This window comes from Coffea arabica, chromosome 2e (genome assembly GCF_036785885.1).
Source record: "Coffea arabica cultivar ET-39 chromosome 2e, Coffea Arabica ET-39 HiFi, whole genome shotgun sequence".
Classification (NCBI taxonomy): domain Eukaryota; kingdom Viridiplantae; phylum Streptophyta; class Magnoliopsida; order Gentianales; family Rubiaceae; genus Coffea; species Coffea arabica.
In genome coordinates this window covers 69,374,021-69,395,973 of record NC_092313.1, presented here as the reverse complement: position 1 = coordinate 69,395,973, position 21,953 = coordinate 69,374,021, and the positions used below count along the sequence as shown (strand labels likewise).

At 35.6% G+C, this 21,953-nt stretch overlaps 3 protein-coding genes across 4 annotated transcripts; 2 read left to right on the top strand and 1 right to left on the bottom strand.

The window, feature by feature from the left end:
* Window positions 1-1,006: 1,006 nt before the first annotated feature.
* LOC113732794 (probable serine/threonine-protein kinase PBL7) lies at window positions 1,007-4,634 on the top strand. The gene is made up of 6 exons (XM_027258770.2): window positions 1,007-1,455; window positions 1,562-1,806; window positions 2,777-3,165; window positions 3,499-3,631; window positions 3,903-3,992; window positions 4,086-4,634. Exons 1-6 carry the CDS (start codon window positions 1,140-1,142, stop codon window positions 4,242-4,244), a joined length of 1,332 nt encoding a protein of 443 aa, XP_027114571.1. The 5' UTR covers window positions 1,007-1,139; the 3' UTR covers window positions 4,245-4,634.
* A 1,013-nt stretch (window positions 4,635-5,647) lies between these two features.
* LOC113732795 (DNA excision repair protein ERCC-1-like) lies at window positions 5,648-9,849 on the bottom strand. Of its 2 annotated transcripts, none has more exons than XM_072080804.1 (9): window positions 9,504-9,849; window positions 9,314-9,416; window positions 8,315-8,418; window positions 7,656-7,770; window positions 7,427-7,503; window positions 6,968-7,067; window positions 6,720-6,791; window positions 6,566-6,634; window positions 5,648-6,296 (listed from the first exon to the last, which is right to left on the bottom strand). In XM_072080804.1, the coding sequence occupies exons 1-9, from the start codon at window positions 9,752-9,754 to the stop codon at window positions 5,958-5,960; spliced, it is 1,230 nt and encodes a 409-aa protein (XP_071936905.1). In that variant the 5' UTR covers window positions 9,755-9,849; the 3' UTR covers window positions 5,648-5,957. The 2 variants fall into 2 exon arrangements, with proteins under 2 accessions (XP_071936905.1, XP_027114572.1); XM_027258771.2 differs by having other exon boundaries at window positions 7,656-7,755; window positions 9,504-9,848.
* A 600-nt stretch (window positions 9,850-10,449) lies between these two features.
* Window positions 10,450-16,277, top strand: LOC113732793 (cell division control protein 48 homolog C-like). The gene is made up of 10 exons (XM_027258768.2): window positions 10,450-11,576; window positions 12,103-12,719; window positions 13,399-13,551; window positions 14,323-14,439; window positions 14,531-14,635; window positions 15,046-15,111; window positions 15,231-15,295; window positions 15,426-15,627; window positions 15,737-15,874; window positions 15,966-16,277. The coding sequence occupies exons 1-10, from the start codon at window positions 10,586-10,588 to the stop codon at window positions 16,011-16,013; spliced, it is 2,502 nt and encodes an 833-aa protein (XP_027114569.1). The 5' UTR covers window positions 10,450-10,585; the 3' UTR covers window positions 16,014-16,277.
* Window positions 16,278-21,953: the final 5,676 nt, after the last annotated feature.

Below are 21,953 nucleotides of genomic sequence, written 5' to 3'. Positions count from 1 at the left end.
TTAGAACTTCTGCTCCTACTCTTGATGCTTTTTGTTAAGTTTCGGTTGCTTTTGATTAAGATTGGACAAAAATGCTCTTTAATTTAGTTCCTTTTGACTTATGTCTTAAATGGTTAAAACTCCTTAAACTATGCACTTTTAATTGCTCAGGTCTCAATTGGAGACAAAAATAGATTAAGGGCTAAAAGTGGATAACGGTGATAGTTTAGGGGTTTTCCGGATTTTTCACTCTTAATTGTGTGGATTTATTCTTGAAGAAATGTGTGACTAAGTGGGGCATTTATTTGAAGAAACTGGACTTATTTCATTATATCATAATGAAGCTAGTATAGTTTTAAAAGAGCGTTTATATATTAGGGTGTTAATATATACATTGTCAGTGTATTTAAAATGAATCAGTGCATTTAAAATCATTCAAATATAGTAGATTCATGATCTGAGATTTGAAGTCAGAACCAAAAGTAGTTTCGGTGTCTCAAACCTATTTGAGACACTTGAAGTCATCCTCAGTAGTATATGATTTTGGTGATGGAGATCAGTTTGAACACATTCTTATACATGCAGTGATTATTAACCACCATATATGTTCAAAATCCTTTTCCTTAATGGTATATATTACAAGTCCATTTCAACTGTCGATTGCTTCGAAGTTTCACATGTATTTAGATGATAAAGTTGTGCAGATTACAGTTTGGTTATATGCTATCTATCTTGCTTGTACAGCCATGAAATGCATAGAAAACTTTCAATTTTATCTCACCGCAAGACAAAGACTTGACCCTGTACTCAATACAACATAAGAGACAAACTCAAGTACAGACAATTCCCTAGCACTCAACAATCATGATACACGCTCTATGGAATTATCAATTTAGGTAAACTATGGGCTTATAGAGGCAATATAACATTTTAAGAAGGAGAATAATACTACAATTTAATATGGATCATGTGGTCGCAAAACCAATATAGGAGCATCATCCTAGGAAAGAAAACAAAATTGTTTTACTACATATTCAAAATTGCAGCCTTTCTTTCCACTTCACAACAATACTCGACTCGTTTTGTCCTCTCTCTCTCTCTTTCTCTCGTGTTCTTTTCTTCTGGCTAGGTTCATTCATTCACTCTTTTCTGCATTTCTCATGGAAAACAGCACCATTTCAGCTCCTGCAATCCCTGAATTTGCAGGACAAAACCACTCCCAAACACACCAAAATTACCACCATTTGGAACCTGATCATCACCATCATCACGCTGCTCTTCCTTCTACCACCATCCTTCTAATAGTCATTCCCATCTTCATAGTCATTTTACTCCTAGCAATCTTTCTATTAGTAATAATGCTTCGAAAACTTCAGTTCCACAAGAGCCATGGCAGCACCAAAAGCGGAAGCATCATCAGCAACAAGGACTGCATGTTCGTTGCTCACAGCTCTATAAACATAGGCTCAAGTCCAGGTAAGACATAATGCAAAAATCCCTGCTTTAGTTGCTTGTTTTTGTACACTTTTTTATCTGTTCTTGAATGCTATGGGTATATGTTTTGCTGGTGAAATTGGAGCAGATGTCAAAGGCGGATGTTTGTATGGAAGCAGTGCAACTAATATGGCTGCATCCAAGCTTAGGGGCGTACAAGTTTTTACTTACAAAGAGCTTGAGATTGCTACAAACAAATTTAGTGCAGCAAATGTGATAGGAAATGGAGGGTATGGGGTAGTGTATAGAGGGATTTTGAGTGATGGGACTGTCGCTGCAATTAAGATGTTGCACAGAGAAGGGAAACAAGGGGAACGTGCCTTTCGATTAGAGGTTAGTGGACCTCATTTATTGCTGCTAGTTTTCGTATCCATTTTTTTTAAGCTACATAAGCTTGTCAATTAAACTCACCTGTCCGCTCACTCGAAGATTTTTTGTTTTTGGTATTTTCCCCTCTTTGGCTAAATACAGTGGGGAATAAAGGGAAGTGGAGAGTGAGATATTTGCCTAAAAAATTAATGGTACTTCTGGCATTGGTCCAGCCATTGCTTTCTTGAACATCCTAATTGAACTTATTTGATGGGTGCTTGTCTGTGGTATGGCTGATTTCATGCAAAAGGTGGAGATGTGTTATCCTATCCTAGTCAATGGTTAGCTGCACATGAACCATAACCAACCAACCCAACCTTTAAGGTAGAAATAGTTGCTATCAAATATTAAATATGACTTGAGAAAAAGCTATATTTTGTAGGATGTTGACTTAGTGGCTGATTGTGATTATAATACTGCATAAACAACAGTTTTGAAATTACTAACAGCTTCTTATAAGTTAACTCAAAGTTGGATAAACTGCTCCAATTACTTTAGCTGTTGACTTTTCTCTCCCCCAAAATTGCTAAAATATATATATATATATATATATATATATATAGAGAGAGAGAGAGAGAGAGAGAGAAGAAAGAAACTAAAGAGCCATAGGTACATTCATTCACATGCCCACACGAGTACACTACCCCTCATTCTGCTGCAATTTTGCCGTTTGTTACCTTCTTGCCTCATAGAACGTGTCAGGAATGTTACTCCCTCATCCCCCATTATTTGCAAGTGTATACCATGTACTTGCATATGAATTCCCTCAAACAAAGGCACATGGGTCTGAAATAATGAAGACAAAAATCCACTGAAGTGATAGTGCTCCCTAATCTTATCATATATATTTGTAATGTTGCAAATAAATACAAAACTATGAACTCCTTCAAATCTGTACAGGAAATTAAAGTTGTCCCTTTTTGTGCTTTGGCAGGTGGATTTACTTAGCTGCTTGCACTCACCTTACCTAGTGGAGCTTCTTGGCTATTGTGCTGATCAACATCACAGGCTCCTAATATTCGAATACATGCCCACTGGAACTCTGCAGCAGCTTCTTCACTCTTCCAATCCTCAATTTGGTAGGACTTTGAACTGGGGAATAAGGTTGAGAATAGCACTGGATTGTGCTAGAGCCCTTGAATACCTGCATGAATACACAACCCCATCAGTCATCCACCGTGATTTCAAATGCAGTAACATTCTTTTGAACCAAAATTTCAGAGCCAAAGTTTCTGATTTTGGGTTGGCGAAAATAGGATCAGACAAGCTGAATGGTCTCATTTCGACGCGCGTGTTAGGGACCACCGGATATTTGGCCCCGGAGTAAGTTTCTTGAATCCATCACATGTCAGACGTCCATCTTCTATTGTAAGTTTGTAACATATTGTACAATTATTATGCAACTCTCACACAAGTATGCACATGCAAAGGCAAATAAGGTCCCTATCAGGTACACAGTCATTTTTCTGTCTTTTCTAGTCATTGAAGGATTATGGTTAAAGCAGCAATTCAATTCATCCTCAGAAAAGAAACTAAATTGCACCTGTGGTCCTGTTTTTAACACATTGTCACACACTTGTTTACTTATCCATTTCTAAGCCTGCTTCTTCAAACTTTCTGCTGACTGAACCTGCATTGAACCTTGAAATGCTGCAGGTATGCTTCAACTGGCAAGCTTACTACAAAATCAGATGTATATAGCTATGGCGTGGTTCTTCTGGAGCTCTTGACAGGCCGCATACCAATTGATACCAAGCGCCCTCCTGGAGAGCATGTCCTTGTGTCATGGGTCAGTAATGATGTCCTTTGTGAATTTTTTTTTTTCAAAGTACATTTCATTGTCCTGTACTTGATGATCACCATTATATACTAATCTGGCTTTATTGTACACCTCCTGCCGTAGTGTGAACGTTGCCCCTTTGAACCGCTCCCATATAATCCCTGGAATTTGAACAAGTACCTGACTCTTGTCAACAATGAAATGAATTTTGCTATATAAGTGGTCATGACTTTATCCCAACTCTCAAAAGCTTCAATGTTCGTCTTTCCATGTATTACAGGCTCTGCCAAGGTTAACTAACAGAGAAAAAGTGGTGGAAATGGTTGATCCAGCACTGCAAGGCCAATATTCCAAGAAGGATCTTATTCAGGTAAAGTTGAGATTAGTTTCTAATGACGAAATCCTGATTATCAAGTATAACAACTAAATATTGCTTTTTCTGCTAACTTTTATCTTTTCTCAGATAGCTGCTATAGCAGCCATGTGTGTGCAAACAGAAGCAGATTATCGCCCTTTAATGACAGATGTTGTGCAGTCCTTAATCCCTCTGGTCAAGATTCTCTCATCTAAATGTCCCTCTGGTTCCTTCAGATCTGTTCAATCGGTCAGTCCAAGAAAGTAATGCCATTTGACTGCTGAAGTTGAGATATTTGAAATCAGAAACATACTACTATGAACCTCCCATATCTTGTCCATTCCAAGCACTTTTGAGTTGCAACTGCAAAGAAAATTCACAGAATCAACTCTTTGGCCTATTCAGAAATTGTATAGGTTCTCTCCCATGGCTCTATCATGACAGCTCCTTTCTGAGAATGCTGATTGGAACGCTCAAAATGGAAGTAATGAAATCAGCGAGGCAATCTGAAGCAATAAAAAAGATAACAGTCAGGGTGAATTATATAAATTTGTATACCAGATAAGTCTTGTATATTTTGTTTTGGTAGATGAAATCCGTTTTGGCTCTATAAACAGGAGGTTGAAAAATAATATATAATTCTTACTTATATTCAAATTCATTGTACACAGAATTGTTAACAACTTCATTTGCTCTGCTTCTTTCATCATCTTCTAAACTTCTTCACGAATACATTCTAGTGTCACAATGAATTACTCCTGGATAAAGGAACAAAATTTGGCCATAAATTACTGTTGTATCTCAAAGATCAACACCGTCTTTCTAAGATAAAACAAGAATGTTTAAAACTCTCCCTGCCATTGAAATGCCTTTTAGCATAGCTCTGAGCATCAGATATGTTTTCCAGTAGCCGAAAATTCTTCTAATCAACTTAGGCAATTTAGAATCCACAGGTTTAAGCAAAGTATACATACCTTAGGTTATTTTTCATTTTCATTATGGAGGCTGTCTTATGATTGTTACAGAGCACCTTAATCCAGCAGAGTTGCTTGATTGGCATTAAAATGATCCAGTACATAACAGACAGTTCTTGGATTTTTATGCAAAAGGGATTTGTCAGAATAAGTTGCTTCTGGGAGACAATGACACTGCACTATTGAAGAGGGGATGCAGATGATGTAAATGGACCCCATTTCAAGATAGCAATCTTTAGATGGTAACAAGTGATAAGAAGAACTAAAAGAGGGGAAACACAACACTAGGAAAAAATAAAACTGGTTACAGCTCAGACGAATATTTCCTGGTTTTGGTTTGGTAACGAGGAGATGTCTCGTGAGGTTTGCCAGAGACATGTTAGAAACACTTCGCTTTTGTTTACTTGCTAATCATGGTAAAGACCCCATTCCTCTTAGCTTTGCTCTAAAAGATGTAAAGACCCCATTCCTCTTCCATCTCCCTTATTAAGTAATATTTCTTTGTCAACAAACTTCGTGTCACTTTCCCGGAATTGAAAAGCGATCCTTGTTGAGGAAAAATTAGAGGCGAAAAGCCTGCAAGCTTCCATTTGAAATTCTTTAATATCTCTAGAGTAACTCAAAGCACCTTCTTTTCTCTGGCAATATTTTCTAATTCTGACTATGTCTAGCAATTTTGAAGTTTTTGAATGGAAATTTCTCCGTAATATCTATTTCTGCATAAGTTACAGAAGTTGCCATTGTCCAAAGAAAAAGAAAAAATTGTTACAGATGTTACAGCACAAAGTATAAATTGCCTACAACTTGTGATGTACAAAAACTACCTACATTTCAACATTTCAGAGATGCCTAACTCAGCGGGCTGGTATTGTGAGAAGGAATGGACGCAGGAGGATGGCAGATAAGGGAATGCAGAAGGAGAAAATGACAACAACAGAGTCACCCAAGGCCATAAACTTACAAAAACAGCAACATTGGATGGGGACCAAATCCTAGATAAGTTTTTCTATTGACCTGCAGGCCCCTTGCCGATACACATTGGTTCGTCATTTGCTTCCACGGTAGCAATACTTTCCTCTTCTGTTTCATTTTTTTCTGAGTTATTGTTCTTTCTACCAATTCTGTCAGAGTATTTTGCAAAAGCAACTGACAATGCTGATTTAACGGCTAATTCAGATTCTTTCTTCCTCTTCTTATTTGCATCCTCAATTTCCTTGTCATCTTCCTTATTTTCACTTGCAGAGGTTGCTTCGGCATTGACATGGACAGAATTTTCTGGAACAGATGGACGGATGGGAACTACACGCTTGAAAGGCTCATGGAAAGTATCATACAGCCGTTTCACCTGAAGCATAATTAACAGCTGATTATATAATGTTGAAGAACAACGATTAAGATCCTCCAACATCCCCCAAGGGAAGAAGCATTCAACATCCCCAAATGAGTTAAAAGAAGCATCAATGACTGGGACACTCTGACAACAGACACATAACCATAGAACATTTTCAATATGTCATTCCTCGTATGACCATTTTAATTAGCAAAACTGTATAAGCAGCCATGCCAAAAATATAGTTTGCCAATTCCAATTATGACAATAAATTTACAAAGCACCTTGCGTTCTCCTATGCCGGGGCAACGAGCTAGATCCTCCATCGATGCGTCCATAATGTTAGACAGGGACTGGAAGAGTTGACAACTAATTTAGAAAAACAGACTAAGATATGATGAGAGCCTTTACTTGCAAATCACAACTGTACCAGCATACCCCAAATGTAGAGCCAAGAGTGACAACATCTGTCTTGTTAACATGCCGTACTGTTGTCAGAGCATGATTTAGCTGCAATAGAAGGTAAACTCATTTCAGCATCAGAATCCAACAACAACCATGAAAGATTCCATTTTGATATATATATATATATATATATATATATATATGCTCAGTATTAGTAAGTTTAAATGTTCATTCTCAGATAAAATGGATCATCAAATCAAGGAACTCATTATTATTCTTACCCGTGATAAATAATCTGAGTCCATCTGGCCCTGAATAAGATCTGCTGGTTTATTTTCATAAACTTTTATTGTCTCCAAGTACCTACCACACTCTTCCAAGCTGAAAAAACACAGACAAGTGCAGTGACTTTGATTAGGAGAATGAAGCTCTCTAGCACTCAAAAATAGTTTCAACAGAGGGCAAAAGAACTTTCACCAGATAATGAATAAAAGTACATGATCCATTTGGGTTGATTATATGCAACTCATGTACTTTCAAAAATAATACTGATTCCTCAAACATTCTAAATCTTGTAGGTAATAATTATGCATGTTAATAAAGACTTAGAAAAGGCCACCATCATCCACTTGAGCTTCAGATACAACAGACGACTGGAATCCAAATGATAGATGATTCCAACTAAAAGAAAATCATTAGGGTATAACAACTTTCCTACACATTTCATTTCAGGAAGGTACCTCCAACCACATAAAAGAGTGCAATCATGAAGCAGAGCTGTTTTTGTGACTTCGAGCAAAGGTTTAACAACATCTTCCTGGAACCAAAGAAACCTATTAGCAAATGAGATTCATGCACAACAAGTGGAAATTAAACAAAATCTCCTACAATGCCAAAAGGGAAAAAAAAAAAAAGATTAATAACAGTAAGATAAAAATAATAAAATAACAATTGTTTGCCGGGCCTTACAACATCCACATGGCACAAAACTACACGAAGCTTGAAGTTCTTCGGCAATTCCCTTATCCGATAATAAAGGTAGTCTGGATGAAGTAGATGATACCTAAGGCTACAAGTAAAGAAACTTGTTCACCAGGATGTCATACAAGAGAATAATTCAGGTTGCATCTCAAAATTGAAAATGACAGTTCTCTGAATTAGACTTTATTAACATAGTAAAGTAAATGCACACATAAGTTTTTCTATGCATCATTCTAGGCAGTTAATATCTCCAACAGCAGAGTTGAGCTGAATTTCACTTGATGATAACACCACTCTCAGTCATCCAATTTATTCCAACTTGACACAAGCTTAAGTAGTATGGTTAACCAGACAACAACTACAAATGAAGAGACATTGTGGTTGTCATGGATTGACATTGTTTTAGCTAGCTCCAATGTATTGAGAAGAAATATCAGCAGACTAAACCAGCCCTTGCAGGCAAAATTATGATTTAAGTCCTACAGAAATAAATTCCAGAATAAAAGTCTAATGCTAACAGCAGAAGTAAACTATCTTTACAATTTAAGTTATTCTTGACATGGCTTTTTCTATTTTCCCCATAACAGTAATAATGAAATTTTAACTTCAAGCAATGGGAAAAGTGAAGAAAAGGAAGAACTCCAAACCTTAGATAGAGTGCACAAGCATTCTGGCCTAATGAGTAGTCACAAACGACATCTGCAAATGACCATCTTGCATTCCTTATATGTTTCAGCAAAGGATTTCCCTTCTGCATGTGAACAAAATTAACAAAAAAAGGATAATTAAATACACAGAGCTAAGTTTCAGAAGAGACACTACAAGTTCAGTCACTTAGAATATGGCAATGAACCTGATTCATAATCTATAGCACTAAAACTCTGGACTGGACTGTGCAGTCTGCAGTTTGAAGAATGCATTTGCGCTCAATCAAGGCAAAAACCAAATGCTTTTATAATGCTGCAATGCAATAGATATCAACCATACAAGAATCTACTATAAATCTTCCTTCCTTAGAGTATGTAAAATTTTTGTCAAAATCTCGTGGCCTAATAACCCATGCCACACCCCTCTTCTTACAAGATCAACTTGGTTATAAAAGCGAGGCAAGTGTGACTCTTTGCAATTTAGTGAATCCATTTCCGGATTCATTTGATTAAAAGTAAGACCACACCAACAAACGATCCTCATTCAAAAATATGATCATCCAAAGATTGATTGCAACACACACGGATTACGCAGAAAAGCTCGTGGAAAGTTTCTAAATTTGCAAGAAAGCATTCAAGATTAGGCAGTTCATGACTGCAGTCAAAATTACAGACTTTTTTACTGATTAACGTGCTACCCCTCCCCACAAAATAAAAAATCCAGCCACCTCCCTCCACCCCCCCCCCCCCCCAAAAAAAAGAAAAAAAGAAGAGAAAACAGTATAGTATTGACATAAAATAGCATGAAATTGTTCTTTGCACAACCTTATTCTTTGATGACAAATTCCTTCAGCATTTTTACATTGATAGAGTAGTCCAGAGAAGTGCCATTAACAAACAAGATAATGCCAACAACAATTCCCTAGTCATAATATTGGTAATACATAAAGCATAAATCTTTTTATTTATATAATTCTTAATGCAAGTATTGATTGTTACCTGTCTATGGCTTACAAGGATGGCATTTCGACTGGGAACAGGTGCATAAGCTGAAAACGACGGCGTTGAGGAAGTTGAAGGACCCTCAGATTGACCAATTTGCCTAAGAAATAAGGACAAGAAAACTCAAAATTTAAAGAAAATGGTGAAGTTATTGCATTCATGAGGATGCAACTGAAACAGGGAATACCTCGGAATGGCGGAAGAGGGAGGTTGAGGAGGCGGAGGCGGAGGCGGCGGAGAGTAGAAATCCGAATTCTTGAGGAAATTGAAGGCTTGAGAGAAAGAGGTAGAAGGTTCGAAGAAAGAAGACGGCACCGTTCTGGGCTGAGAGCTTTCCATCGCTTCTTCGTATGAGGGTATGTTTATCACGAATTTTGGCCGTTGGTCATTGCTATTTGGCGGCTGTGGTGGTTGTTCTCGGTCGTCTCCCTCTGCCATTTTCTCGCCGTCGGTCGGATTGGGAAGTCTCCGTTTGTCAAAATTTAGTTTGAGTTGAGCTCACCTCTATAAAGTACTTAGCATCTTATAATAATTATAATTATATTACTCCGTATTATAAGTTATATATGTTTCATCAATAATATATTGTTCATTTTAAAATTACAATTCTCAAGCCTATTAATATTAATGCTAAAAAATTATGTATTATTTATTTAAATTAATTAAGATATTTAATTTTTAAAATAAAATATCATAATCTCATTAAAATTTATATTTTAAAATTCCAAAAATATTTTAAAAACAAAAATGTTCAATTACCTAATAATAATAATTGAAAATTTCTAATTATATTAAACTATTGAAAGTCTTGATGCAGCTTATAATCAAAAAAATATTTCTAGACAAAATATTAAAAATTTAAGTACAGAGCAAAGTTCTATTTTAATTCAACGAAAGTTATTATAAGTCTTATCTAATATGTATTTGTTAAGACATGTCACACGTTAATTTCTTTGAAATAAATTTAGTTGGAAAAAAAAAAATGAAGGCAGTAATTAAGAGTTGGAAAAAAAAAAAAGGATTTGTATGTAATTAAGTACCCTAATTAATCCATTTCCAACCTTAATCCACCCTATAACGGTAAAAATTTAAAATGAAGGCAGTAATAAATCTTAGGCTTAAACCTTTTAAACCGTATGGCATTTCCGTTTCCTCCATCTCCCACCAACGGAAACCTAAAACCCTCCTCTTTCCCGCCTCCAACCGCCCAAACTGCCGTCTCTGTCCCTCCAACTCCTAACCCAAATCAGAAACCCGCGGCCCATTCCAATGCGTATGGGAAGACGACGGCAAGGAACGCCCGGCAGCGGCGGCAAATCTTCGTCTTCAATTTTCAGAAAATCCCTGTTACGCGATATAGCATCCTGCCCGATCAAAAATCCTAGCGAAGACCAGCTGGTGAGCTTCCTTCGCTCCAATTACCCCAGATACGAACGCACGAAGCTCCGGGATTTTTCTAGACACGTCCGCAACCTCCTCGAAGAAACCGCCAGCAATAGTAGGAAATCAAATTCTGTCATTAATAAGGATGGTGATAGTAGTAGTGAAAGTGAAAATGATAGGTCCGACCGGGTGCAGAAGAGGCCGAGGAAATTGGATAAGGCTGAGGCGAAATTGCAGCAAATGGAGATGCAGCATTTGATTAATAGTCGTCGGCATGTTGGGGTTGAGGAAACTGGGGTTTCTAGTGTCTCGCCGGGGTCTAGCGAAGAAGAGGTTTCAACTTCATCGTCTTCATCCTCAGATGCGATTTATGGGGAGGAATATGAGCCGGAGTTTGATTTGATGAAGTCTCAGCTGAGGGATAGGTACGGTGAGAAAGGAAAGGGGGTTGGGAAGCGAAAAGGAGTGGCCGCGAATGTTGCAGTGGTGGAAATGGAGGTGGTTAATAATAATTCTAGTAAGCGCAATCAGAAAGTTGATTTGGTGAAAGAAGGGCGAATTGAGAAGAGGGATTGGAGGAAAAAAGGAGGAGGAGGGGAGAATAATGATAGTGATAATGGTGGTGCTGGTGTTAAAGGGCCAAAGTTTAAGGATTTAGGTGGGATGAGTAGAGTGGTGGAGGAGTTGAAGATGGAGGTGATTGTCCCACTGTATCATCCGCATTTGCCGCAGCATCTTGGAGTGAGGCCTATGGCTGGAATTTTGTTGCATGGACCACCAGGCTGTGGGAAGACTAAGCTGGCTCATGCTATTGCTAATGAGACTGGTGTTCCCTTTTATAAAATTTCAGCTACTGAATTGGTGTCTGGTATTTCAGGTAAACGATGGTATTCAGTGGAAGTGTAATATATGGTTACATTGATAGGTAGACATCTTTAAGAAGGTTAATTGTGAAATGCTGGTACAGTTTTCTGGTAACTAAGCAATTTTAACAATGCAAGAACCGTCAAGTTTGAATTTTTGAGTCCTGGGTGATTAACTTTTTTCATCTAGCTCTGGGATTTATTGCTTATTGCTGTTTGCTATTAGGTGGAAAAGTGATATGGCACACTGAGCCATTAGATGCAACGATAATTTGGATTCTCATCTGATAGTTGTGTGAGACATCATTGGTTAGTTTTGCATGTTGATATTAGATTATCTCAAAATCATATTCGTGATTTGCTCTGTTGGTAACTTCTTATCCTAGCTATTCATTTGCTCAAGCTTTAACTTCTTATCATAGTTGTAATTCGTTAAAATTTCAATTCTTGTGTTTTACTTTTCCTATCTTTATTTAGAAGAATTCTACATTTCATCCTAATTGTAAGTTTGATTCAACTTGTATCATCTGGGTATTTCAGGTGCATCAGAAGAAAACATACGGGAGCTATTCTCAAAAGCATACAGGACAGCACCTTCAATTGTATTTATTGATGAGATTGATGCCATAGCTTCAAAAAGAGAAAATCTGCAGCGTGAAATGGAACGGCGTATTGTAACACAGTTGATGACGTGCATGGATGAATCATACAGAATTGTGAAACCTGCCGATGGAAATGCAGATTCGGAAAATTCTGATGCCAGACCCGGTTATGTTTTGGTAATTGGAGCTACAAACAGGCCTGATGCTGTTGACCCTGCTTTAAGGAGGCCTGGACGGTTTGATCGAGAAATTGTTTTGGGTGTTCCAGATGAAAAGGCAAGGGTTGAGATTCTTTCAGTGCTTACAAGCAATCTTAAAGTCGAAGGTTCCTTTGATCTTCTGAAGATAGCTAGAGCTACTCCGGGGTTTGTTGGAGCCGATCTGGCGGCGCTCACCAACAAGGCTGGCAATCTTGCAATGAAGAGAATTATAGACCACAGAAAGGACGAGCTTTCCAAAGAGAATGTGGATGGTGAATATGCTGAGGAGTGGTGGAAGCACCCATGGTCACTTGAAGAAATGGAAAAGCTAAGTATCACCATGGCTGATTTTGAGGTAATTGTCATCGAGAGCATAATTGTCCCTTGTCTTATTCTTCATCTGTGATTCTCAATATTGATGTTTTTTTTTACCCTTTAGAGTTCTGCTTGCAATTTTATTAAATATGTTTGATTTGTTTTCATTTACATGAGTTACTCATGCACTCTACTTTCAATTTCTTTGGCTTCTGCAATTGTACCTCCATTATCCATTGGCTTCATGCAATTAAGCTTGCTAAATCATGTTCTTGGTTTGCCTTGATCCTGCTTCTTGAGTTCGAATGTATTATACTTTTTCTGAATGTTGTATAGGCATCTGAGTTTCCGTGCCACAAGCTTTAATTCTTGAACCTTTTGCTTAGCAGCTGCAGGTTCTGTCCATTCACAGACATCATCAGTTTTATGTTTTTTGATTCTGCACTACCTCCCTCCAGATGTCCATCTCCTATCTACCCTGAAAGGGCAGAGAAGAATAGGGAGAAAGGAACCACAATAACTTATTGAATTTTGTGCCTGATCAAGGGAAATTAATTTGCTATTCAGTTCTTTTTCAATATCAAATTGCCTTCTGAAAGTTATAGTTGTAGCCGACCTCTGCTGGTATTATTATTATTATGATATTATATTGTGCCTCTAAAAGCCATTGGCTGATTAATATCATAGTGCTGAAAATTGCTAAACATGACTGGTTACAGGGAGCGGCTAAGATGGTCCAACCATCTTCTAGGAGAGAAGGATTTTCTGCCATTCCCAATGTGAAATGGGAGGATGTTGGAGGGCTCCATCTGTTAAGACAGGAGTTTGACCGATATATAGTTAGGCGTATAAAGTTTCCTGAAGAATATGAGGTACAAATGCCTTAACTTTTTTTCCCCCTGAAACTGAATACCAAGATTCTATTAGTTTGATGATCTAGACAGCATAGAGGTTAAGTTTATAATTACAAGTTAATTAATTTTATAACAGGAAGTATATTGTCATTTCCTTTTATGCATATGAAATAGCAAGTGTATAGTCCTTTTCCAAGGCTTCCGGGTATATTCTGTTCAGATGAATGCTTAGAGCTGAAGTTCTTTCCTTGTTCCAGTAAATAGTACATCTGTTAGAATCAAAATGAGAAGCCAGGGAAAACATTTGGCCCAGAATCTGAAAAACTGTAGAAATTTATCTTTGACTGAAAACAGTTACACTGGTGATTGTACTTTAAATATGTGCCAATTTAATTAGACAAGACATTTGCATTTGGACTTTGTATTTTACTCATGGCAATACTTCTTTGTTGGGAAGTTTCATCTTGTTACATATTGGTTTCTTCTTATTTAGGTTTTTGGTAATATTCTCCGTATGAAAATATTTATTGATATTTCTCCAGTGTGTAGGTTTCCTGTATATGATGATGATGATTGATATGAACTTGTTTTTATAGTGCATTATTATACTTTGTTCATAGTTGGGGCTTCCCTAGTTTATTTCTGATCTCTTTGCCTCAGCTTTTGTCTTCTTGCTGTAAAGTATTAGCCACACTTTCTTCTCAAATGCTGAAATTATCTCTGCACAAATCTCTGCCTTTTTCCCTGTACAATAGTGTCAGGCTACTAAATTTATTATTTTATTTTCAGGACTTTGGAGTTGATTTAGAGACAGGATTTTTGCTTTATGGTCCTCCAGGCTGTGGAAAAACGTTGATTGCTAAAGCTGTTGCTAATGAAGCTGGAGCAAATTTCATACATATCAAGGTTCATCTCTCTGTTTTGATTTCCTATTGATCAATGAAATACCAATGCATTACATTCTGGTAGAATATTCAACTGTTGTTTTTCTCTATAGGGTCCTGAGCTCCTCAATAAATATGTTGGTGAAAGTGAGTTGGCAGTACGGACTGTATTCAGTCGTGCAAGGACATGTTCTCCATGCATACTTTTCTTTGATGAGGTTTGTTCAACTCGTTTGAAACTGGTTATATATGCGTGCGTGCATGCACTAGTATATGTCTAATATACTTTTAGCTGTCAGAAATCTTTTGGCTTGAGTACATAGACAACACTTTGTTACCAAGTGGATTATGATCCATATGGATATTGTTTAATTGATTTTCTTTTTCCACAATTTTTTTAGTTGGTCTTCTTTTATGTTATGGAGGGATATTTCAGGTGGTTATTTTGTTAAACTCCCTTTGTGGGGGAGAATGCTTTACATTTCAGTGCCTTTCCCTTATTGTCTGCCGTAGAACTTAATGCAGGATGTTGCGTTCTGATTTTTCGAAATTTCTGTTTGCAATATCTGGGAGACTTCTATGGGAGTTGATCTTGCAACTCTGCTGTTGCTTTTGTCTGCCCTATCAGGTGGATGCATTGACAACAAAGCGTGGTAGAGAAGGGGGATGGGTTGTTGAGCGGCTTTTGAACCAGGTGAGAAATGTTTGTTATGACATATTTGAAGTATTCTCTTGCCTAATAACATTGTCATTCGTCTCATATTTGCTTCCCAGTATTGCATCTTAAAGTTAATCTCTTCTGTAACTTTGCAGCTGTTGATAGAGCTAGATGGTGCTGAACAACGAAGGGGTGTTTACGTAATTGGGGCAACAAATAGGTGAGAGCTATGTCTTCTCTTGGGTTTTTGTGTATCCAATCCTGCTGCACAGCCGAATCATCAGTGTCAGATTTGCTATTGCTGCCTTCACCTCATTTTCATTTTTCTTATTTTGCTTAAACATTTCCAGGCCTGAAGTCATGGACAGGGCTGTCCTTCGACCTGGAAGGTTTGGAAAGCTTTTGTACGTGCCACTGCCTACTGCTGATGAACGTGGTTTAATCTTAAATGCTCTTGCAAGGAAGAAGCCCATAGATGCCACGGTTGACTTAATGGCAATTGGAAGAGACAGTTCTTGTGAAAATCTGAGTGGAGCTGACCTTTCTGCACTGGTTTGTTCATTTTCCTTTTCGTTATACCCATCTTCCTGCCCTTCAGGTCCATGAAAGTTGCTACAAAGAGCTATCTTATGTCTCTAAATTGAGTTTGTTTTCTATGTAGATGAATGAGGCTGCTATGGCTGCCCTTCATGACAAACTCTTGTGTGAGAACACGAGTTCGGACGGCACACCATGGACCATCAAAGATGAGCATTTTAAGCGGGCACTGGAGAAAATCTCTCCATCTGTCTCAGATAAAGTATGGCCAATTTTGATTCTAAACTATAGCTTCGTCCTGAAAAAAAAAAAATATGCGATAACAAAGGTAACTTTTTGTTTTTATTGTGCAGCAAATACAATACTACCAAGTCCTGTCTGAAAGTTTCAAAGCAGCATGAGGTAGTCTCAATTTGTCCTGTCAATCGATTATCCATTTTCTTCCCTATAAATTCAATGGCCAAGGAGCAAGGAAACTCGACAGAAACTTGAAGCCAATTTTGTGCGGAGTGTATATATATTGATAGAGAGTCGTATGCGTAAGTGCATCACATCACTGTCTTGTAACGTAGATGTTTTGCAGCTTACAGAGATTTTGACAATCTTAGCTCTGTGATGGGACAGTCCAGAAATAGTTTGTAATTCATGTTTTCTTTTCGTGTTAATTTTACTATGTTTATGTTCGGTAGTAAAATATTTCGTCCGGAAAAAATAGAAATTTTTTTGAGAAAATTGGCTTTCCAAACTCTTCACTGAAACAAGCATTAGAGGGTTAAGGGTCTGTTTGGTTGGAAGTAAAATGTTTTCCTTGGGAAAATATTTTCCGTGGAAGTAATTTTCCATGAAAATCATTTCCCTTTCATCATTTTCAGGTATTTGGTTAGCTTATTGAAAATATTTTCTTACTTCATTTAGTGTCAAATATCAATCACATGCAATGCTTATTGTGACATATATCTTGCACTCTCACTGCTGAAAGTTTCTCTAGAAAAGAATGTCCCTATTATACATAATTAATTACTAGCATAGGATGAGCAGGATGAGGTTTTTTTTTTATTTTGAATATACTAGGGGGAGGGTTGGGTGGTACGGGGGAGGGAGTGTAAGGAAGAGGTCTTGGGTTCGAGTCTTCCTGTTTACACTAAAAAAAAAAAAAGAACATACTGCAAGATGATTTCAGTAAGTTTGGAACATACTACAGGCAAGATGCATGCATTTCGGAAAACAACTTCAGGAAGTTGGGAAGGGAAGTTGTTTTCCATAAGATGAGTGAAAATATTTTACATAGGAAAATGTTTTCAGTAACTTTTGTGCAACCAAACACGGGAAATTAGGAAAATATTTTCCTGAAAAACATTTTCACCCGAAACAAACGGACCCTAAGAGTCGTACCTTTTACTTGATTTGAATGTGCAAACATTGTGAAATTTTAGAAGCTTGAACGTTCTTTTTTTGAACCTAAGAAGTATAGACAGTGAGTTGTGTAATTTGAATTATGTTCTTGTAGCTGTTGATCGCCTTCGCTATAGCATGTAGAAAGAAGAAACGAGTTTAACGACTGCACATCTCCAAAGGCCTAAAACAATTTGTCACAGAGAGTTTTTAATCTCATCCACTTGAACCTGATGAAACTGAGAGATTTATTTTCTCTTAGTAAAAAAAAAAAAAAGTATTAGTGAGTTAATACTTGTTTTCAATAATAAATAGGGCTATTATCACTTTATTCCTTTAAATTAGATCGCTACTATTAATTTATCTCCTAATATTATCATTTAATCACTTCACCTCATAGATGATTCAATTCAGCATATTAATAAGTTTTTGACAAAAATATCCTTTTATCTTATAGCATTTCTACATTGTTATTATTTCTTTATCCCTTTGAATTTTAGTGACGCAATCACTTTACTCTCTAACATTATTTCTAGATATTTTACCCTATCGTTAATCTAACAAGTATGTTAAAAATTTTTTAAATGTATTTACCTTTTTTATATAAAATTAAAAATAGAAAAAATTAGAACAGTTATTCTTCCTTTTTTTCTCTCTCTAAGAGTTCCAAAAACATAATAATAAAAGGATTTTATCAAATTCTTTTTTCATACTTATTAATATTAGGAAAAGAAAAAGAGATAGGACAGAAGGAGATAGAAATTAGATTTTGTAAAGAAAGAAAATAAGGAAAAATCTAATATTATCGTATTACTTTAATATCCTCGGGATTAGGATTAGAATTGGATAGAAAACAGAAAAGTAAAGTAATTTTAAAATAATAAAAATAATGAATTCTTTCTTATTTGTATTTTTAAAAAAAAAAAAGAATTGAGCTCTCTCTCTCTCCCCCTTCCCTATTTTTCGATTTTTTTCAATATTAATAAGATTGCTAAAAAGAAAGAGATTAATGTTTTGACTTTTTTTCTTGATACTGAAAAGAAGAAGAGCCAGGCTAAAATTTTTAATGTTTTTATTATATAAAAAGAGGGTACAATCTTCTAAAGTTTATTAACTTACTAAGTTGGTTTAATGGTGGGATAAATTGTTTTAAAAATAACTCTAGGGGACAAATTGATAAGAAGGTTATAGGTTATGGGGGTAAAGTGATAATAATTTTAAAGGCTAAACATGTCTTGTCATTTGAATTAATAAACTCCGTTAAATTTGACCATTAGTTTTGAGGATAAAATGACTAAAACATAACGTTAAGGGGGAAAAATTAATAGTAACACTAAACGTTAAGGGGATAAAGTGATAATAATCCTAATAAATATTAGTGAGGTTAAATCCGTTAACCTGGCGTGGATGCAGATTTTCAATAATAAATAACCATTTGGCCTTGATCCAATGGGAAGGGAGAGCCTCTTTAAAACTTTCTCATGCACTAGATTAGGGTTTCAAATCCCATCTAGTGCATCAAACAAGAAGTGTAGTCTTTTTGTTCTTAAAAAACTCAAAGGGTGTAGTAGTGCACTTATCTGATCTGGTAATTTATCTTCAACCACCATATAAGCCTTTGTATGGTCTTTTCATAGAGTATAAGTAGGTTAGATACTTGTAATTGTAGAAAAAAATAGAGTTATGCTTGTTTAGCTTTACAAACTAGTGAAAGTGATAGTAAGAATGGTTAAACTGTTGTTGTAATTGATTGTTTTTCACAACATCTTGAATCACTTAAAAGAAAATGAGATACTCGTGTCTCAACTCTTTACAATTGTATATAATTTCTTGTTTTTCTCTATTTTTGGGTTAGTATTTATTCTTATCTCCATGTCTATGCCAAATCTAGCAGTAATATTGACATTCTTGTATAAATACATTAAGGTGTTCAACTAATTTTGGGGGGGCATATATGGTTCCAAATGTGGCCTTTGACACGATGCAATGCTTCAAATTACAAAAACTCCTCCTAAGGTATAGCCACTTTTGCACTTTATTCCCTAACGTTATTTTTTTTTACTTTATCCCCTAAATCGTTAGTTAATTCTAACATTGTGTAATAGTGATGTTAAAAACATATTTATAATCCTAAGAGTTGACTACGGTAAATCCCCTTAAAGTATAGCTTGTTTTGCACTTTATCCCCTGACATCATTTTTTATCATTTTGTTTATTTGTTACTAAAATCATTAATGAATTCTAATATTTGATAATACCCAGAACAATTAATATCTAAAAAATAATATTCCTAACATAACATTAATAAATTATAATGTATATATATATGGTCCTAGTTAAATTTCATTCCATAATTGCACCTTTTTTTAGATTGAGGAGAATATCTTGCCAATTGATTCAATAGTGGGAAAAAATAGAAATTATTATTAAAAAATTAAAATGCAAAAATATTTTAAAAAGTCTAAAAATGATCGGGATATTGTCAATTTCTCTTTAGAAATATGCATTCAGCTAAACTTTTCTTTTAATAGCTATATATTTTTTAAAAATGGAAGTATAAATTTTTTTTCATTGATAATACTAAAAAAGAGAAACATGGTTGATTTGGAGTTCAAAATGTTTAGAGTTGTTCTTTTAATATACCGTGCTTAGATACTATTAAAATTTATTTGAATTGCTAAATTTTTCTAAAAAAATTTTTATTGCATCTAAAAAAATTACGTTGAGTTTTACAAAATATTAGAGTTGATTAATAATTTTAGGGACGAATAACCAAATTAAGAGAAAAATCTTGTCAGCAAAAAAAGTACAAAATAGCTATACTTTAAGGGAATTTAATGTAATTAGCCTTTAGGAGTATCAATGTCTTTTTGGCATTTCCATTATGCAATATTATAGTTGACTAACGATTTAGGAGGTACAGTGAGAAAAAATAATAATATTAGGTGATAAAGTGCAAACCGGTTAAACTTTCGGGGGAGTTTTTATAATTAACCCTACGATTAATAATAGGCTAGGTTTAGTTCATGCATGCAGTATCAGTGGAGCTGGTCCAGATGCATAAATGGATGTGCAAGTTTGTGTGTGTGAAAAAAAAAAAAAAAAAAAAACTTTTTGCGTATGCTGTCATGGAAACGTGTAAGCTTTGCTTTTGTTTGTATGGTCCAGTGACGGATGAAATTCATATTCTGGGAACATGATTCTTTATTCAGTAGGCTTGTCACTGAAAAGTTCAAGAGGAAGGGCCAAAGAAACTACAGATCTATTTCCTGCACAAAAGCCGATAAATCTACAAAACTACACTGCAATGCAAGGGGTGAAAAGTTCAGAGTGTTTTCTTGCCAAGTGATGTAGAAAACCGCGACAGGAAACATACTCTGTAAAATTCAATAAGCTAGTTGCTTATTCGTATTCTCATGATGGTTTTGAAGTCGAACCACTTGGCTTTTCACTTCGAAATAAACAAGAATGTTTTATTCTTCTTTCTAGAGGGGTCCTTGGAAGTCTACTCTCTTGTTTCAACAGATCAAACCAAACCATTTTCTTCTGGTTCGGCAGCCAATAGTTGACTTGACTAACAACTAAAATATTCAATAGCGTCCAGGCCAACTCGAGGCTTTGGACCAGGCCAAATTGCGTTCCGGATAAGATGATTATATCAACATCTCTTTATCTTCATTTTACATGCTGAGGTTGGAACGTCCCTATTTTTCTTGAAATGTACGAATGTTCAATTCTTGAGATTTACATAGAATCTCAGCTATTATTGTTTAGTAGTTTCTGTTTGGAAAATCCCTTATACGGCTACTGGTGATTTCTTTTGTTTTTGAGAGAAAGATACTAATAATAATGTCTAATCAACTTTCAGGAGAATGAAAAATCAAAATTTGAAGCATGATAAGATGGTTAATTTACTAAGTGGTAAAAAGAAAAGACAGTCAAACAAAAATTAACTTGATGAAGAAGTCTTTCTTGTTGGTTTTTTCACAAACGGCAACATCTATGCTGTCTTAATCTAAAGAGAAGAATTGAAAATTGCAAGTTGTGTGGGGGCTCCTTGCCACTTGTCTGAGTTGGATAAGACTGTTTTAGGATCTGATAAAGGCGTTCTAGTGTAAACTTTCTTGCTGATCTCAATAAAAGATATATATATATATATTTATATATAAATTCCTTCAAAAAAGAAAAAACAAAAGAAAAGAGGGAGCCCATCTAGACCAAATAGATACACTGATACACCTTTTTCAAAAAAAATATTTTTATTTTGATGAACTCAGTGATAAATTCAAAACAGATGGTATTATTTAAAAAAAAAAAAAAAAACTTGGCAAGAGTTATCAATTACTAGCAAGTATTAGTTAGGTTCTTGGCTTAGATATATGTGGCGTTTCAAAATGTCTTTTTTTTTTTGGAAAATTTCAATTTCTTTTCATGTCAAGACATGCAGCTGTAACTTGTAAGTTAGGAGGAAGACAGCAATCTCATTAATTAAATGCCAATAATATGATACAATTCACTACCATCCCGTGATGCATCCCCCTAGTGCCTTTTTTGTGGTACATTTTAGTAGATTTTATTAGCATTCCCATATCATTAGATTGGAGGAATCCTACCTCCACATGAATTGTATATTTTAGGAAATACTTCTCCTGCATGGTAACTTTGGCCTCCCTTTTCATAAAAACATCTCATCATCGTTCATTAAATCTATATTAAGGGCAGAAATTAAAGTAATCATGCACAGAAATTACATTAATCATGCACACTGACACAAATAAGAGAATATTACATTGTGAAACTCGTGAAATATTTAAAAAGATAAAAACTATGGTCTCATTTAGAACGACTAATACCTTTTTTTTTTTTGAGTAAATCTTATATACACGGACAATGTATACACTATCAGGCGTTGGATTCATGACATGTGTTCAAAAGTTGAAATTTAAATT